This window comes from Camelus dromedarius, chromosome 4 (genome assembly GCF_036321535.1).
Source record: "Camelus dromedarius isolate mCamDro1 chromosome 4, mCamDro1.pat, whole genome shotgun sequence".
NCBI lineage: Eukaryota > Metazoa > Chordata > Mammalia > Artiodactyla > Camelidae > Camelus > Camelus dromedarius.
Genome location: NC_087439.1, coordinates 41,759,709 through 41,780,279, shown reverse-complemented (window position 1 = coordinate 41,780,279; position 20,571 = coordinate 41,759,709). Strand labels below are relative to the sequence as shown.

The window sequence follows — 20,571 nt, the reverse complement described above, 5'->3', positions numbered from 1 at the left end:
TAATTTTAATCTAAATTACATGACATTCCTCATACTAGATATGAATCTTTCTCTTCGCTTATTATAAAATGAACTTCTCTGCCAGAGGAGTCCAAATGGATACCACTTGGTGTCAGGCAGCCTGATAATCCACTCCCATTGGTTCCCCTCTCATTCCTTTGGATCCTTGGTACCTGATGCACGTATGTGTACTGCAGGGCCGTGGTGGGTACGCACACTGGTGACTGTGACCGGTGGCCTCGTGTGTTTAGCTGCCGGCTCTCCCCCCGCCCCCTCCCTTAGACTACAAGCTTCTCGAGGGATGTTCATCTAGTCTATAGCCTACGACTGTTTGAGGGACTGGACTCTGTAGATAGAGTGACTGGGCTCAGCAAGTGCTGAGCTCTTCACACAGGTGGAGAGTGGAATTCTGGGCAATCCGACGAACTCCTACGACATTTGCTAATTGCCTCAGATGCCACAAACTGACCTGAATGCGACCAGAGCACAGGCAACCATAGAGAACTTGCCCTTCCTGCCACATCACCCCAGCGCAGGGAACTTCCCATGCTACAGAGGAGAAGGCAGATTCCACAGTTATCCTGGTCCCAACAAAAACTAGGGTCAGAGCCAGAATCCATAGGTGCTTCTTACTCATGAAGCCCTTTTCTGTGAATCCACCTCAAGCAACTGCTCAACTGATAAGAACTGTCCTCTCTTTTTGTCTGCCTAAGGGGCTCTTATTGAAAAGGTTGTTTCTGCATAAATAACAACACCTAAATAATCATGGAGCACCAATGATATCACAGATGGGCAAGGACCTAGGAATCATCTAGTCCAGGGGTTGGTAAACTCTTTTTTTTTTTTTTTTTTAAGGGCCAGAGAGTAAATATTTGGGGCTTTGTGGGCCATACAGCCTCTGTGGCAACGGCTCAACTCAGCCGCAGAAGTGTGAAAGCAGTCGCAGGCAACACGCAAACAAACAGAACAAACAAACAAAAACATGGCTGTGCTTCTGTAAAACTTCACTTACAAAAAAGGTGGCAGGCCAGATTTGACCTGTGAGTTTTAATTTGCCAACCCCTGATGCAGTCCAGCCCGTTCATTTTAAAGATTGGAAAACTGAACCCAGAAAATTTACCTGACTTGTCAACTTCACAGAGCGGTAAAAAGCAGAGTCAGGAGGAGAACTCAGTTTTCTTATGTCCCGGGCTAGTAGTTTTCCCTCTAGTCTACACTACCTCTAGCCAGCCATCATCTTATACCCCATGGATGGATCAGAAAGTACAAACTCAAATGTTAGGGATGTCATGATCTCTCTGAATGCTTGTAAAAAGCCAAAATAAGGTAATATAATAAATGAATTGAAGAGGAAAAAATTTCAACTGACAACTGCAGCTTGGATTGCCTTTCACACTATATCTTATATAATAAGCATATTATGAATATCCATAAATGCCCTTGAGTTGGCATTTCTCTCTTCTTGAATCACATACCCCATAGTTTTCTTCTATGGGTGAGAAACTTCATTATATGTAACACAACCACCTCTTTAGGGGATGGTGTATAATGTCTCGTCTTTGGATTCCCCGAAATCCTGGTCCTTACCTGACACTTAATGCCTGCCAGGCTGCAGGTACACGTTTCTGGATCACAGAACACCCGGCAGTCACAGCCACAGTCCTCTCGAGACAGGCGGATGGCTCGCAGCTCGTGCTTTTCCTCCACATCAATCTTTTTCACTCCAGAGGCCCGCAGCAGGGCTCTCCGTTTTTTTGTTGGCAGGGGTTGTAAAAAGAAGTACTCATCTACTTCTGTGTTGTCTAAATCAATATCATCATCAGAAATGTCGTCCACTGTAAGAGTGCTAGCTTCTTCCGATTCCACGGTGCCGTTCTTTGTCATCTAGAAATGCAGAAAAGCAAACAAGAGACTTAACTGGGCAGGGTCTGAAATCCCTACTTTTGCACGGGGTAAGGATGAAGCTATTACATAACATCATGTCCCCATAATCAGTAAGGGTTTGTGGAAAGCTGAGGGAGATTAAGAGAAGAAAATTTCTAGTTACAAAAATAAATGATTCATGGGGATGAAGAAAATGTGTGTGTGAGGCAAGTCGTTTTCTTTTGAGAAGTCACAGGAAGGAAAGTGAAGGCATCAAAATGATGGGCTCTTAAATGGACTGACTGGTAACAGAAGACTTGTTAATTGGAACTCTTAACCTCCTAATGTTAGGAGCTATAGTTGTTGGAGCTTTTAGCCAGCCTGATGTGAAAAAGGCCAAGGGTTACAGATACCCATCAGTGAAAGCTATCTTTAGACTCAGTTCGTGACGGGCAGATCTGATGCTGGAATAAATGTGTCCTTGTTCAGAGGTGACTGCATCTTAGTGGAAGCCACTGCCACCTAAATCAGCAAACATGTCCTTGAAATAACAACCCTGTCTTTTGGGTTCTAGAAAAACCATGTACTAGGAAATAAAGTTGTGCTGCACTGTGCTGTTGGGCTTACAAACATGGTTTCCCTACAGTAAGTTCCATGAGGGCTGGATATGAAGCCATCAGTCAGGTCAGTGTGCTCTCAGTAAGACAAGGAGCAGAGGGCAGCCCGGCAGGCTCTCACCAATGGGCAACCTCAACAATGAACCGGCCCTCAAAGGAGTTCACAGGAAACCACCTAAAGCAATACCTTCTGCATAACAGCGCATGTGGACAACTGTCTCATACCCGTGACTACGCTGCTTCTATTTATATTTCTTTTCTAAATTAATTTTATCCATCAGGAAACTCTGAGTCAGTATTTCACTTCTTAACTGCTATACCACCACATAGTATGTTTTCTTCATAAAAAGCATTTAGAAAGAGACATTTTCTCTGAATATGAGCAAGAAATATATTTTGAGAAGCAGCACAGGAATAAATGCAGAAATTCAGTAAGGGATATTCAAGGAAGTTCTAAATAGGGAAACTATTTTGATTCTTTAACTTTTAAATGTATTACTTCATAAATTTCATTAATTTTAATTATTACAATGCTTTCTGATCTTAACGACAATTCAGTTATCAAACTGTTAAATTACTCTGGTGATATCAGACATCATTCTCTCATCTTCATAGGAAAAAGTCTGACTTTTAGATAAGAATATTTATTACTGACCCAAAATCCCAATCTGGACAACTCTGAACATACTGAAAAACAAATAGAAGATTGGTCTTTGCGTTCAAGTAGAGGAAACAACATAGTAGCAAGTGTATATTAAAATATATTGCAAAGGATCCCTGAAGTATATTTTCAAAGGCTACTGATTTATAAATTGTTTATATTTCATAGCTCAAATCTGTGTTCTCGCAAAGATGGTCATTTCCTTTTATTGGGTTTCGTTTCTTGGTGTGATCTGCAATTCATTTCCTCCCTTGCAATTTTTTATAAATGTATTTGTTAATCTGTTTTCATTTTTCTGCGATGTCTACTAATGGGATGTTATTGTGATTGGTTGCCGTTATCATTTTTGTTAATTCTTATTTGCCAGCAGAAGCATCTTTCTATTTGAAAAGATTTGATTTTCTAAGGAATTCAAGTGTGTAATTATTTAACATATACTCAATCCTCTGTGATAGGGAAAGCTTCATTAACAAACAGGAAGAGCTACCTTTCCCATCTTGTCACCTCTGTGGCATTTAAATTATGTTTTCACTAATTCTTGGCTTGTCTATGTGAACCTCATGAAGCTTCTGACTCCACAGCCTATGTAGAACACCCAGGACTTAGCACGATTTATTTCAATACTTCCTTCCTACTTAATCTCTGTGCTCTAGGATATTTATGCTCCCTTGTGTAACTGGTAACGTCACAAGAAGAACAAAAAAACTTCATTTCATATCCACAAGGTTTGATTTAAAAAAAAAAATGGCTGCTGTCATATAATACATGAAATCTAAAAGTCAACAAAAAACTAGATTTCAGCAAACATTTAAAAACATGACAATTTTAGGGCAACATGAATAACCAACTGGCATCTAAGAATTAATAAGGAAAAACTCTATCTCGAATAAACTACAGATGATGCTTATTCCAAATATAAGTGCCCTTAGAAATAAAATCTGCACCTCTTATTCCCATATACTTAAAGTATAAGAAACAATTTCATTTTAAAATAAAAATTCACTTAAGAATCTTAAAGTCCTTGACATAGAGCTGCATACTGTTTCGCTCTTGTTCAAAACCCCCCAGGGGCCCTAATCTAGATTTTCAAAATCTCACACTATCATTGAAGTGACCTAGAAAGGTTTTCTCCTCACCTCCCCCAATATCGTCCGCCATTTCTAATGAAGACTGGCAATATTCTAGTTCATCCTGGTCAACTGGCTTATCTCCTCCTCCTCAGTTTCTGGTTTGGCATGTAGCCACTGACAGATACTATTCTCTGCTGTCCCCTCAGAAGTCCTCCCCAGTCTTCTCCTCCAGTCTATGCCCATTTGTTCCTTTAAAAGTCAGGCCAAGCCTACTGAGCTTAAATGCTCTTTTAAATCAGAGTATCACATACATTATTTTCAAATGCCCTTTTCTATATTAGAGCAATAGGGAAATAAGTCCAAGAACTCCCTATTTCTGTCCACAACTCGTGTTTTGTCATGCTCTCAAGATCTCGTGCAGTAAAACCTAGGGAGTCTTCCAAGATCTCCTCATTTGTTTTTGCTGACTCCTTTACCCTATGACCCATCTTTACAAGAATATTTATTTTGTACATTTTTTTCTCTTTGACAGGAGTGATACTCTTATATGTCTTTTTACTAACTCAAAATAAAATCATTGAATTTTCAGATGTTAGTTCATCAAATGCAACCTCCTTATTTTATGCATTAATGAAGCTCAGATTAACTGTGACCTCTCCAAGACATGCTTATAGAATCTAATTTCATGATCCCTATTCTAGCATGCATTTCCCTTTATCAAACACATAAGATTCCAAGTTTCTGATGGTGCCTAATGCAGTACTTGGACTATAATGTGGATTAAGTGCAATGTGTCTAAAAAGCTATTTTGTTTATAAAACAAATGCATATAGGGTAACCAGCACATTCAAAGGAATGCTCTCCTTTGAAGTAGACTCTTCAGAAGACAATCTTGGACTTGGAGCATTTCTAGCTCAGTGTTCTTTTCCCAAAAAATGTTGCCTTTCCAAGAGCTCAAAGAAAACTTGCCAAAAATGTGGTTTAAGGAGACCACCAAACAATTCTCCCCCTCAAACCTGCTTTTGTTGTGTGTGTGTGTGTGTGTGTGTGTGTGTGTGTGTGTGTGACTGTGTGTGTATAAGTGTGTGAAAAAGAGAGAGACTGGAGGTGGGGGTGCAAGGGAGGTGAAAGAAACAGATACGAGATGATAATCGTAATATTAATAACAAGAGTTTTGAATCTGTGTCAGGCACTACTCCAAGCACTTTACCTGCATTAACTCATTGAGCATCACGAAAATCTCATCAACTAGACATTAGCACTATATCCATTTAACTGGTGGGGAAACTGAGGCACAGGAATGCTAAATAACTTGTCCAAGATCACAAGCAGTGAGGTGTGTGGCCCATCACAATCCTAGACATTTAACTCTACAGCCTGTGCTGTTAGCTGCCTTGGTAATTACATAGATACACTGTTTTTATCTATTTAATGTACATTTAATAGTCTTTTGTGCTTATTTTGTATTAGGCTCTAGGTGTACAGGTGCAAAAGACATGAGTCTTGATCTCAAAGGACTAGAGTAAAGAGAAGAGGAATCTAGTCATTTTAATCCAGTTTATAAGGATTTCCCAGCTGAGGGGTGACACAGGGCATTGGAGACTGTGTAGAAGGGGCTCCTAGAGGTGGGGCTGTCGTGGGTGAGGAGGGTAGACTTTCACATCTAAGCTTAAATCTAAAGATGGAGTGGCAGCTAGAGGAACAGGGGGAGGCAGAAGGAATTCCACACTGAGCAACAGTAGTTTCAAAGGCCTGAGATGGGACAGAGCATGATGATTTTACTGGCCTGCAATTTATCTAGATTGGCTGAACTTGTGTGGGATCCCTTCCTGTCTTGGTCCATAAGCAAAGAACAAAAAGGTAATAAGCAGGTTTTTACAAAGTAGCTCCTCCATTCCCCTGCCTCGGCCATCTTACAGGTGATAAGTAATGACTTAACTCATAATTCAATTTAATGATCTTTATGTTTATCCCATATATATGTGCATTTATTTATACTGTATTGGAAGTATTTCAAGGGGTGTGTATGTGTGTGTGCCTGCTCTGCTCTAATGGTGATACTTAGATGAGACTTAGTTCTTGAGCCACTGTGTAAACTTATCCAGACTTACTCTACAAATGAAAGGACTATAGCTTTTCTTCAATAGAACTGAAACATTTTACTTTTGCAAATCTGTCCAATATGTATCAGTAAGTTTGAGTAAACAGTTCCCAAACCTCAACAGAGTAAAACCTTTGTCCATCTAAACACACTCGAGGGATGAACACCTTACACAGGACTGTTAGAATCAGTGCAGTGATTCTCAGATTGCCCTGGGTCAGGTACCGCGAGGGGGTGCGGGGTGGGGGTTGTCAAACCAGCGTTCAATCTTTTTTTTTTTTTCTGCTGTATCGTGTAGTGGATGTATTCCACTACAAATTCCAACGAGATTAACTTTTTGGTGAATTAAGTGCTAGAAAAAACCTAATTCAATGCAAAATGATCGTGGAGAGGGAAACAATATAAAAAATGTGGATTGACTAAAATGTTAAAAACAAAACAAAACCCCACAAAAATAAAAACACTGCCTTTCAATGGTTGAAAGGCATTCTTGGCAATAAAATCTACTGGTTACTACAAAGTTACTAACACATGTAAAAATTACAGCAGAAATAAGTGTGAAGAAAAGAATTTCACAAACATGGATTACTGCCTATTAAAATGATAATGATGTTAAGAATGACCCAAGTTATCATATACTGAAAACCAGGTACTGAACTAAATACTTTACATTGATTATCTCACCTAATTTCACAACAAACAATCTTAGGAAGTTATTTTTTTTTTATAGTTGAGAAAATTGAAGCCTTGAGGAGATAATTTGCCAAAGTCTAGCTATATAGATAATTAGTGATTGTACTGAGAATCAAACTCAGGTCTATTTGACCCCAAAGCTTGAGCCAGGCTCACAAGACCAGTTTGGAGTGAAAATTCTTAGAGGAATAGAAAACCTGTATTGAAGGAAAGAAAAAGATATGGCTGCAGCCATGCTCCAAGAACTGATCTCAGCACTGAGGGGCAGGAGGCAAGACAGCAGACAAGCTTCCTTAGATATATCTCATTCAGAAATTTTATATATATATATAAATATATATATATAATATATATATTTCATACAGAGAACAAGCACTTAGAAAAGAAAACAGGAAGCCAGTTGAAGATAAGACTTTCTCACCACTTATCATTTCCTTTGAGTATCTATTTTGTGGGCCTGCGGAGGTGGCCTTTCTAATAGATATGCCAGCAGAAGAAGGTGGCCCAAGTGATAGCTGCTGCTGTTGAACCAATGTGTTCCTCTTAATTTTCTCAGCTGGCTTTTAATTCACTTTCTCTGGCCTGCATTTAATCAGCATAGCTTACTAGCTATCTAATTTTGTAGTAATATATTTGTTCTGGTGATTGGTTTTATGTATATCTCCCCCATTATAATGTGAATACACTGAGAACAGAGACCACATCTGTCCTGCTCACCACTGTATCTCCAGCACCTTGTTAAACTGCAGCCTCCCAGTAATTGATTAATAAGTACTTTTTAAACGAATGAATATCCTTAACCATTATGCTATAATGCCAGCAGCTATGCTAGGGATCAGGGTTTACCGGTATATGACAGTTCTGCCATGTAAGGAGCTTACAGTCTGCTGGGGAGATGACCATGTAATAAATATGACATATGTGGTAAGTGCAACAAAATACATGTGCAAGTACAGAAGCAGCAGGGAGGAGGAAATAACTGACAGACAAAATCTGAGGTAGACACAAGGACACAAAGCAAACTATTTATTAATTCTGATTCCATTGTCTCTATCAAAAAGAAGAGCCTTTAAACCAGAAATGGGAGAACAGATATGTTAACAAGGAGTTCATGTAAAAAAAAGAGGTGGGAGACAGTGAAAGAGCTGTTTTGTGTACGAATCCCCAGGCCTAGACGATGCAAAAGCGTAGTCATGATTGCTCAGTCTAACATCTGTGAAGTCATGGGGAAAGGAATTAAAAGATAACCAAAATGGGAGTGAACTGTTTTAAAAAAGTGCTAATTCTAGATAAAATTCCAGAAGAGATGATTTAAACAGATGGTCTCTGAACATGTGAAAACTGGGAGCAGTGACTATCAGACTATTACTTGGGCTCACTAGGGAGAGAATGTCCATTTGTCAAGTTAAAGTCCATGTAGAATCTTAACATATAAAACAAAAGTGAGAGTCAGGTACACAGACCCCATGGAACACAACTGGAAAACCAGAGATCTAGTCCTGAGATTCCCTAGCAACATTTCTTATGTTGTGCACATGGAAGGATGGAATATGAGCTGATTAATAAGGGTATGGTTGAATGCATGAATTTTTAGTTAGCTGAAATGTTGAAAGAGCAGTGATGCTCAGCTCCTTTGCACCACCAATGTGGAATGTGGCTCACATACATCCCAGCAGCAGCAGTGGCCTGCCCTAGCAAGGAGTCTGCACAGGGGTCATGGTGGGGTGGTGACACAGGAGGCTCCCTCTTTTCCTCTTGAGGGTCACTACTCTGAGAGGATACTTGGTCCAGTCTTGTTAAATATAGTTTTTAAATCATACCTCAGATGAATGCTTAAAAGGCAGGCTTATCCCATTGTCAGACAACAAGTTCGAGTTCTTCAAATAAAAAACAAAACTTTATTGCTTGCCCTCTGCACCCCAGGTCTAGCATGACAGAGGATTCTTGCCCAGGAGACGTTAAAAAGTTTTAATTTACATGATGACGCAGACCTGATTTACCTGGGTTTTGTGTGTTGGCTTGCTTGCTTTTTGTTGTTTTATTTACTGCCAGTGTAATTGGAACAAACAAATTGATCAAGGTCAAAAAAGCTATTGTACCTTCAACGTACACATGGATAGAGTATCCATAACTTGGGAGGGGGTAATGTAACATTTTCCTATACATTGAACAAATCCCATCTGGAGTACAATGTGCATATTTTGAGGTAGATATTAATAAACAGCATTATATCCAGAAGAAGGAAACCAGGGCTAGACAGTTTCTGAAGACCATGCCCTGAGGGATTAGTGAAAACAACTAGGGACATTTAATCCTATAGAGAGCAGAGACACATGGGGCCCATGTGAACTATTGCCAAATATTTACATGCCTATCAACACTGCTTTCAAACATTTGGGGTTTGGAGAGCAGAGACAAGATTTATTCTATGTGCCTAGAGCCCAGAAAAGGTATAATTAGATGATAGAAGGTTGATCAATATAAAGAAGAGTTTTCTAACAATTAAGCTGCATAAATGGAATGGGCTTTCTCAAAAAGCAGTGTGCTCTGGGTTGCCAGAGATATGCAAGAAGAGGCTGAATAGACAAATCTGTATTTGTATATCCAAATACCCACAGGATATGTGTTTGAGGAAAGGAATTCCTGGTGTCATGGTATGAGCCAGGTGGATCACCGGGTCACTGAGGTCTCTGGCAAACCAAAGTAAAATATTCATATCATTTTGATATTCAATCAAATCTTACAGTATAATTCTTCGATTCATTAGTTGTTAATTGCAGGTGGCAAATTGGAACTGGATTAAGTATGCCCTTGAAGAACCAGAAACGTTTGGCTGTTTTGCCAGCCGATAAGAATTTCAACCATCTGAATTTACAATAAGAGTCCCTGGTTTACATATCACCACAAAAAGTCACCAGAAAGGATGGTAATATCAACATATAAGACATAAATTTTTCAAACATTCCTTTATCCTCCTTTCTGGTTTAGACAAATATTGCCTCTTCTAGCAGCAGCTAATATGCTAAATGAATCCAAGAGTGTGCTGGTAAATATTTAACTGGGTCTCTGAAAAAAACAAGGTGGGGGGAATTTTTAATTTGTTGGCTAGTTTGTTGTGTTTGTCTAATTGTGTTGTGTGTGTTTTGTGCTTGTCAAGTCTCGCGGTGTGAGCACTCCCATCACGGGTGATTTCGAGCTACCCTGGGGAAGAGATGAGCACAATGCACTATAGTGAGGAGTTTTTACAAGCTGGCTCCAGCACATGTTTGAATCAGAAGAATCAGTTCGATGGATTTCTCCTGAACTAGGAGAAACTCTCAGCAACTCTTTCTTTATGCAGAAAGAGAACAACCAACTCAGGAAACACATGACCGAGAAGTTGAGAAAAGTATATAACCCTGGAAAGCCTCTGGAAATGGTACCAGAGTAGAAAGAGTCTAGATCTTAGCTTAGAAAGGAGAGGAAGAATAATCAAGGCTGAAAAAAACACTGAGGAAGGGAGTCCAGTCAGAGCTGCAAAAGCCAAGTTAAATTTCCTACAAGGGGTAGAATCCAGTAGGATATAACCCCAGCGGCAATCTGAATGCCAAGGTTCTTTTGAAACATATAAATAGCTGCCTAATGCATTTTACAGATACATGTGAAATGCGAATAAAGGCTAATGTAATTATTCAACAATGTGATGCAGAAGATGAAATCTAAGCACTTAATTTGGAAAAAAGTATAGTATTAAGATGACTGCACTGATTACTGTGAAGAGTATGACACATCTGAATGGGCTTGACAGGGAAAAAGAACTGTGCTCTGTAATTTAGAAATCTGAAGCTGGTTATTTCTTCTAGAAACATGCACTTTATTCAATAAGCTTTCTCTATTAATTGTTTTTAGACCGTGTTTGGAACACCAACACCACACCACCAACAATAAAGACACACTTGAACTCCCCTCCACCGGGATAAGATTGGGTTTGTTCTACAAACCTAATTGTCTGTATTTTTTCTTAATCTATCAACTCATAATTTGATTTTTGATTAAGATGATTCACTAAATAAGAAGACATTTTCCAATGAAAAACTACATTTCTATTTTATTTTTCTAAAATATTTATTATAAAGAAATATCAAGACGCTATGTCTGTGTTCTTTTTACTAATCTTTCACTATTAAGGCCCCACTGAAGGAGGTGTCAGTGTATAAATGGGTTCACCACTTGGAACCTACAGACAGAGTCACCCTGGGAAGCCACACAGGTACAGTGGAAAGAGAAGCTTCTCCTAACGGATCCAAGGCTGTTGGCTCTCAAATAAGTAGGAAGGAAACCACCCAGTTCCACGTCCAATGAGTTTCCAGGGGTGTTTTATCCAGACTCCATAGTGAGGGCTTTGGAAAGTGTTTCATCAGATGCTGCTTCTCTTTCCTTACTCAATAGGAAGTTCACTGTCACTCAGAGGACCACCTCCAGGTAAAACCAACGTGGAAAGTTTGTCTTTAACAATCCTCCTCTCCTGCCAGTGACCCTCTCCTGCTGCCCCAGCCAAAGAATGGAATCAATTTAGTCACGTTTTGCCGCTTATCCTGGAGGAATATTTCAGAACAAATGTCGTATTAAAAGTGAAATTTCAAGTATCAGAGTGAAATTTTGGGATAGATAATGGTTTTGAATAGCTAACTTTAGATTTTGGATGGCTAAACCTTATACAAGTATAGTCAATGATATTTTAAAAATCATAAAAGTGTTATGCTGTACACCAGAAATCGACACACTGTAACTGACTATTCTTCAAAAAAAAAAAAAAAAAAGTCATGTCCCTTAAAAAATCTTAACAGTTGATTTTCTAGAAGAGTCACAATTAAAATATACAAGTTTTCCTCCATTAATTCCCCTCAGATTTTTTACCCAACAGGTCCACACTGCTGTGGTCTTTTATTAGTTTTATGTGACACGTGTTTCTGAGTTTCAGAGTACTTTCAGTACAGTGTGGCTTAGATCAGTTCACCTTAAAAATCCCATTATCTTTTTGCTTGATGATATCCAAATGCCTTTCATTTATATCTTCACCAAAAGGGAAAGCGGCACGTTTTCAGTTGTCAATGACACACCAAGACATGACACCCACTCAGATGACTGTCACTCCAGCATCTACCACTAAGTACAATGGAAAAAGTGAATTAATAATAGAAGCCTCTTTTTGCTTCTTCTTTAGCTTGTTAAAAAAATAAAAGGGAGACGTAACTGACTCCAAATTATAGTACCAGAATATATCACTGCCTGACATGGAGGAAGGTTCCAGGAGGTGTGTACCCCCACCCCCCAACAGTCATCACATGTACAATGTGCTTTAAAGTTCACCACAAGAAATCTTTTAGTTCTCAGATAGAATTACAGTTTCCCAGCTGTTAACAACCATTACACACAGTACCAAACCCCAGAAAGGGACGACTCCCTGTAGGTACAGAGATTGTCTTTCTCAACATCTATAGGGGATAATTAATTAATTTTAGAATAGGAAGTTAACAAGATAATAAAACCACTTTTCTGTTGAGTGAGCCAGTTATTTAGAACCATGTGCTTCTTTATCTTCGGTTGTACACATGGTCTCATAATTTACCTATCCCACTGGGTTTTTGTAAGAACTAAATTAAATAATGTTTATAAAATGTCTGGCAAATAAAAATCACTTAATGAATGCTATTAACTATTGCCATCAGTACTGTTCTGCCAATATCTGAGTTTGAGAATGACTTCACTTTTTGGATGGGGGTAGAGTTGGTTTGCAGTGGGTCAGAAAGGCAGAAGGTGCATTTCAGAAATAAATCTGAGAATTATTATTAAATTAAGCTACCTGCAAAGCAATCATGAAAAACAACAACAATAATAGTGGCTTGCTACCAACAAATCTTAAGGGACTTTCAATGAAATCTGTCAAAAATACCACCAAAGGAAATCTGAGACATGCTCTAGGCTAGGTGGCGTCCAGCTTAGTTTCAGCAACTGCCTTGATGTGCAAATGGAAACAAAGCACATACATAAATTGCAAAACACATAAAAACAAGCTGTTTGAAACACACATCATACCTCTGCCAACCGACTTTATACTGGATCCTAAAGATACAGGTAACACAGGTGTGCTTATGGTGCTTCTGCTATTTAACCAGTGACCCTTTATGTTAAATAGCCTGGATTACCTAAGAAAGATTTCCTTTGTCATTAGATAATGATAGGAGAGTGTTTTCTATCTATTGACAGGCGGATGGGTCAAGGCAAATATAAAGAGTCTCTCTGGTTGATGAAAAGATTTTCTAAGCCAGGCTTCTCTCCACTTAATCTCTAAGGTGGCACAACAAAGGTACCTCCACCTGGACACCTCCCTGACATCTCTTCAGTAACTCAAAAGCCTCTTAAAATCAGCATGTCTAAAAATGATCTCATCACCTCCCCCTCCCCCACCAGCCTGAACCCGCTTCTCTTCCTGGATTCCTTGTCACAACCTCATCATAGAGAAAGGTACTATCACCCACAACCTGTTCAGTTTTGCAAGCCAGAAATTTAGGAGTCATTCTTGACAGTCCCCCACTTCTTCCAAATCTAACCCACCATCAAGGACTGTTGATTTCATATCCTAAATTACTCCTTCTGTCCATCTCTCTTCATCTCCCCTATCATCAGTCTAATCTAACCCACTATCATCTCTCTCCTGGACTATTGTAATAGCCTCTTAACTGGTCTGACTCCATATGCTCCCTCAACATGGCTGCCCCTACCCCGAAATTGTTCTCACACCATAGCATGAATCAGATCATATTATCCTGCCACCCCGAGCCCCGTACTTAAAACTCCTGGATGACTTCTGATAGTGTTAGGATGAAGAGGGAAAAAACAAACAAAACAAAAATGCCTTAACAGGATCTACAAAGCCCGCACCCCCCCACCCCCCAGGCCATTCTACTCTTTTCTTCATCTCTGCTCCCGCCACACAAGCCTTTGTGCGCTCACAAGCTGCCCACAAGGCAGCTCCAGCTCCCCCTGCTGCCTAAACCACTCTTGCCAACCTTTCCTGCCGAGTCATCTGTTCAGACTTCATTTCAATTGTCACTTCCTTGAGGAAACATTCCTTGACCTCCAGACCACATCGATTCTCTGTTACATACTTTCATAGTACCTTGCAACTGTCCTTCATAACATTTAATGAAGCTGTGATTTTGTCTACATGATTAATATTTTTGTTTCCTACTGATTATGTTAAGTTCCAGGAGAAAAGGGACCACATCTATTTTTCATACCAGTTAGCCCCCGCCTAAGCACAGTGTCTATGATTTAGCAATACTCAGTGATAAATATTTATCAAATGAATAAATAAATGATGTCACGTTAAGTTTCCCACACTGCTTTCAGTGAAGAGACTATACCGATTTCACTTTAAAAAGCCACCACAGACAGTTTGTTGTGGAAAACGCCTAGTTTCATCTGTGGATTTAAGTATGAAAATGGCGAATTCAACCAAATCAAGGTAAAGATAGGGGATTTGGCAAAAAGTGAGTTTCTAATTTTTTTATACCTTTAGTTTTAAAGAATTCAGTTTTTCCTCCCTGAGGTGTTCTCTCAACATCTCCCGGTGGAGCCTCTCCTGCTCTCTGGCAAACTCGCCCAGGGTGTACTGGCGCACGCTGTTGTGGCGGCTGGACATGCCCAGGGTGCTGCCGCCCTGACTGGGCACGCTTGTGAAGCCCTGCCTCCTGGTGAAGTAGTACACGGTGACACAGCTGAAGTGCACATTCTTTGTCCTCAGCCGCTTCTCCCTTTTGAGGATGGAGGAAGCTGAAAGAGAAAGCGACAATTCAATGAGCCAAGGCAGCAGTTTTGAGATGAAGCAAAGAATTAGAAAATACCACTCGACGATCTTGAATCTACGGTCGATCTTTCTGGCTGGGAGACACTAAAAATGTTGTATCAGAGTTGGCACAGATCTTTATTTCCTGTCTTAAATTTTCTTCTAGCTGTGATAGAGTACACTTTTAAGTCCTTCTCTAATGGTAGTCTGGGCAAACTTTTAGAAGAGTTGCCAATAGTCTGTAAATCAGTGGCAGAATTTAATTTCTCATTTCTCCTAACCTTTTAAGTTTTGGTTTTATGGTTTTCACATGAGTCATGTCATACTATAATTAGAAAAGACATACTACAAACCCTCATACTTTGGCTCTTACTTTGATAGGGAAGGCACTTGGCATGAAAAAAAAAAAGCCTATTTCTGAATTTCAGAAAAGTCCAAAAAGCAATAAAAATTCACACAAAAATGTGCAATGACACTTTTTAGGTATTTTTTATAATCTAAATCTAATCAAGCTTTCATTTGTTGAAAACTCCAATTCATAGCACTATGGACAGTGCAATTTTAATCCAAGCATACACTGAGAAAATTGAAAATGTCATGAGATACATCAGAACCTTTATTATTGGTTACAAGGACATCGAGATGCACAGCGCACCACAGAAGGTTGAGACACACACTGTAGTTGAGAGACAGAGAGCGACAAATTATAATCATAACCTTTTGGAGTTGGAAGACATATAGACATCATCTAGCCCAGTCTTTTTATTTTATAGTAAAGTAACTCAGTCTTGCAGAATTTGAGTGATTTCTTTCAATGAAACAGACAGAAAGAATCATTGAACTCCTTGGACATAAACATATATATATATATATATATATATATATATATATATATATATATATATATAAGATAACATTTACAAACTATGAAAAGAACTTTACATGAATTATCTCATTTTATCCTTACAACTTCTTGTGTTGAAATTACCTGTCTCCATTTTGAGGAAACCAATTCACCAAAGTTTAAATAACATGGCCAAAGTCATATAACTAGTGGTGAAACTGGGATTCTTTATTCAAGAGCCCAGTCTTTAACCATTATGTCCCAGTAGAGAGCTGAGCTCACGCTAAGGGAGTTGAACAAGGCAGAGATTTGGTGTCACACTGCCTCAGGCAGATGTGAACTGCTGCAGACTCCCAAGATGATTTTTATCTGGAAAGAAAAGTGACCATAGTATCACTTTGGATTTATATAAGAATATTCTTCCAAGGGAGTTCACATTCATTTGTCTCATTTTCCCCCATAAAACATTCAAGCCAAATACAGAGAGGCTGCTATGATACAACTCATTTCGAGGGTTTATTTATTCAATAAATATAAACCAAGGACCTATTGTATGCCAGATATTTTCTAAATGACTGGATATATTGGCGAAAAAAACCCAGATGGTGATCCCTGCCCGCATGGAACTTTCATTTCCAGTGATGAGAAACTCAGACAATAAACAGACTCAAAAGATAACAGAGCAAGAGAAGTGTGACATTTGGGCAAGAATTTAGCCCTCCCTACTTTCCTTCCTCTACTGTCTTACTTCTCCAGAAGAGACTGCCAGCAAGCAAATGCTTTCAAACGTATGTGTAGTTTTCCCATTTATTTATGTACACACTCACGGCAACATACTTGTACACCTGGCAGCAGAGGCAACTTTCAACTTAGATTTAAAAGCTCTGATCTGCTTCATAACTGTATGTTTACATCATCTCAAAACAGAGAAGAATTTGTCAAAATGTAAAAGATCACCGTAGAAAGCAAAATTCAACTGTCTGCCCAGTAATCTGCTCTTGTATCTGACCTCATCCGTCACCGCCTTACAGCAGGCTAGAGCCTCTGGTTTTGGGGTGATAACATTCAACCTTTTTCACTATTGACATCACAAAAATTATGCCCTGAAGACATTATCTTTCAAGGCCACAATTTACAAATACAATTAAAATATTTTAATGTACTCATTTAAGATTATTATTATAAACAGCTCTGACAATTGTATTATTTATTTTTTAGACAATTCTTAGTACTTTAGACACATTTCCTTTTTAAAAACTTATTTAGGTTTTTTTGTTTGTTTGTTTTAAATGGAGGTACTGGGGATTGAACCCACAACCTCACACCATGCTAAGTATGCGCTCTACTTCTTAGCTATACCCACCCCATGTAGGTTTTGTACCTGTATTTTTAGATAAGAAGAGTTCTTCAACTTTTTGGATGAATTTATTATACCATCTTTTCTCCAAAAGCCAGATTACACCTTCCCAAAAAGACAGTTTAGAGATGATTTTCTAAGGCTTTGAGGAAGACAGGAGTCACAGAGAGCAGGAGCCTTTTACCTGGGCTCTTGGCATTTCTAACACGGTCAAGGTGTGCTAGGCTCAATGCTCCTGCTACCCACTGAGGTTTATGATTCAAACATGTGCTTATACTTGTTTTAGTATTTGCATATTGTTAAGTGGCACTGTAGCAACAATGATCAAAAAGCCTATGGAATATATTTAAAAGGAAGGCTTTGAAATGCTATAAGATTAGCCTTACGAAGGATATTTCAAGTGTGGCTTTCCTAAACTTAGGAGCCACCCAGGTCTCTTTTGTGATGATTGAATTGGAGCCCTAGAATGGGCCCTTGTGGGCTATCACCTGTCTCCAGGCCCCAGTTTGACTAACATCACAGAATGAAGTTACCAAGAAAGAGTCTATGTTCTTCAAACCTGGGAGAAACAGACTGAATTCACTTAGCACATCTGCCTTAGGGAATCTGAAACCTCCCTCATCCACCTATCTAGTAATTGTGCCCGTTGCAGAATGACTGAACTCAGCTTTGTGTCTCTGCAGAGTTCAATGTTCACTTTACTACTGTGAGGTCAAGAGCAAGAAGAGAAGAGGAAGGAGAGGGTGGCTTTCATCACTGCTTTGAAAAATAACTAGTCTGTTCTCATACTAATTTCTTGCTGTCTCTCGGCATCTTTTCTTTTCTCCTGTTCACAGTTACCGTCCTGAAGCAGAAGTGCCTAAATGCAACAGGGCTGTATATCCTGCCCAGGACATAGGCCTGGGGACCACACATCGGGGCATACTGGCGTTGCTGTAAAATGACCACATGTTATGAAGATAATATTGATCGTTGTAAATTTAAGTAATAAACAGCACAGGGTAACTGATATTAGCTATCTGCAGAAGCTACCCACCCTTAAAAATGCTTTTAAAAATGAATGGAGAAGAGAAGTGAGAAATTGACTTACTCACAATGCCAGGGTAAGAATGCAGGAGATAAAATAAAATAAGCTGTGTCATACATCACATAAAGAGTTCAAGACCAGAGTGGATTAAAAATGAAAGCCAAGACTAAGAATTAAGACTGTGTTTTCAGAACCATCCAGAAGAGCCAGTGCTCTGAGGAGACAAATATTCTCAATGTTCTGATCCCACAGAGGGGGTGAGTATATCAAAGTATCAAAGCTGAATTCATCAAGTTCCAAGAAAATTCAAATGATTTTACTCCATTTCCACACTCATAAACCATCCTGTTCGTTCACACTGGAATATACCTTCATGTCGACAAGACCATCTGGTTGACTCGTCAATTTTATTTCTTATTGAAAATAATCAAATTTGCTTTCAGATTTATACATCAGCCATTTGTGAATGTGGTCAGTGTGTGTCATTACACCTGAGTCTGCCTTCTCTGCTTGCACAAAGACCAGATTCTGGACCATTGATTCCACCATAGTGCAGCCACTCTAGCGCTAATGTTTCAGCAGCAATCCAGTTACCCACTTAAGGCACACTTGGTTTTGTTTTTTGTTTTTTTTTTTAGTGTCAACAACCATAAGCAAATCCCTGTGATAGCTGGAAAGGCAGAAATCAGTTAACAGAGCTATGTATTTTGGCACTAAACTTGGCATGTGGAAGTTGAGAGTTCATGGTCCAGTCTGATGTTAAACAAAGGAGAAAATATTAATTCTATCATTTGGGCATGAGTTTAATAGTATACTTATTCTCTTATGCACTTTGCTCAACAGGGAAATCCAGATGATTTGTAAGTCAGTATTTTGAGTTTATTTTTCATTTCTTTGGGGGAAATTTAGTAGAAGCAAAGTGAGAGAGCTGAAATTAGTTTATCTTGGTAAATTCTGGGTGATAAAAATTTGTGTTTTAAAATCATACAGATCAAATTAATCAGGGGCTTGGAAAGTGTGCATGTTGTTTCTTACCTTTTGAAGCACAAATCAAGATCAAATCAGATATGAAGTCATGAAGCCTAGCTTTCAAACAGAAAATCTAGTTTCATCAGAAAATATTTTGCATAGAAATTATCATAACAGCTTGGATAGTAAATCAATTTCCAATGGTTAACGTTATTAAGATTAAAAAAAAATGTCCTCAATTTTTACAAGTGACTTCTGCAAATTTCCTGTGATCATATTCTTAAATCTTCTCCAGCTTGACATGATTGTCAAGGTTGGCCCCTCTTGATCATGGTGTCAACCACATGGTTTCCAATGTCAACCACAAGTAAGGAGTGAAAATGGGGATCTAGCAACCAAGAAACATCAGAGCAGTCCTTTTGAAAATGAAGCCAAGTTTGCTATCAAAAGCAATCCTTCTTGTTCTAATTGTCCCCTTTTATTCCTTTCACTCACATTCTTAAGTTTCTCAAATACACTTTCCCCAGCTGTGGGTTTTGTTTTGTTTTGTCTTTTTGTCATTTTGTTCAAGTAAGGTATTTAGGGCAGTAGTAAACCATTCAAGTGGGATCAATTCCAAAACATTGATAATAAGGAAATATCTTAGAGCCTGGGTGAAAGAGAGGCAGCCAATTGAAAGTAAAGAGTGATTGGGAATATTTTCTTTCCAACCACGAACAAAATCCAAAGTACCTTAAGTATGTAGTGTAAAGTGGCCTACTGCCAATGGCCAAATGAATGTTCCATTATTTTATACTCAGTTATGAAGGATATAACACATGCAAAAACAGTAACAAGCAAAAGGAAGAGACTCTCCCGAACAGTGGACATGTTAGAGACACTATGGTGTATTCCCAATATATTGGAATTAAAAGTGCTTTGTGTTTCCAAAAAGGTTATCAGAACTGAGAGTCAGTAAATGTAAGAAAATGTCAGAATCCAAATCAGGGGCTTTTTTTTTTTTCTTTCACTACTGCCCTTATTACTATGAAAGCAGCATTCAAAAACAAACATCAAGAAAAAGTAGCTCCCGTGTGAAGTGATGTTTGAGATATCAAGTTCAAGTTTGTATTTGGTTTCCTTTAGATGTAGCACATCTCTCTCCCCAGCTCCTAAATGCCATTCTTCCCCATTTCAAACCAACCAACCAATCCATGTACTAGTAAAGTGGCAAACAGACTGGAGAATATAAAATATGATAAACATACCTAAGAACAGTCATCACTCTGATGTCTTTCTGTAGAGGAGGAACAGGTTTATAATTCACATAATTCATATATAATTCATAGACAAGATTAGGTAGTTTAACCATTTAGCTGTAAGTGTTTTTCATTCTAATAATAAGTGAAAATATTCACAATGGATGGCTCTCAAGACTAACAACGTCTTGCAGCTTCTGAGTGAAATAATTTAAGATGAGACCCTTTGTTTAAATCATTAGTTTACAAAAACAAAACAAAACAAAACCCTCTCACATAGAGTTATGTGAAATAATAAGTTTT

The 20,571-nt window shown here is 38.7% G+C and overlaps 1 protein-coding gene across 2 annotated transcripts in view; it reads right to left on the bottom strand.

Annotated features, from left to right (window-relative positions):
* The window catches only part of CSRNP3 (cysteine and serine rich nuclear protein 3), a 179,967-nt gene that overhangs the window by 10,964 nt on the left and 148,432 nt on the right, over positions 1-20,571 (bottom strand). For both annotated transcript variants that reach the window (XM_031451575.2, XM_010982539.3), the window contains 2 exons: positions 14,561-14,820; positions 1,588-1,884 (listed from right to left, as the gene is read on the bottom strand). In XM_031451575.2, the coding sequence (XP_031307435.1) occupies positions 1,588-1,884; positions 14,561-14,820 (557 nt within the window). The remainder of the gene's footprint in view (positions 1-1,587; positions 1,885-14,560; positions 14,821-20,571) is intronic.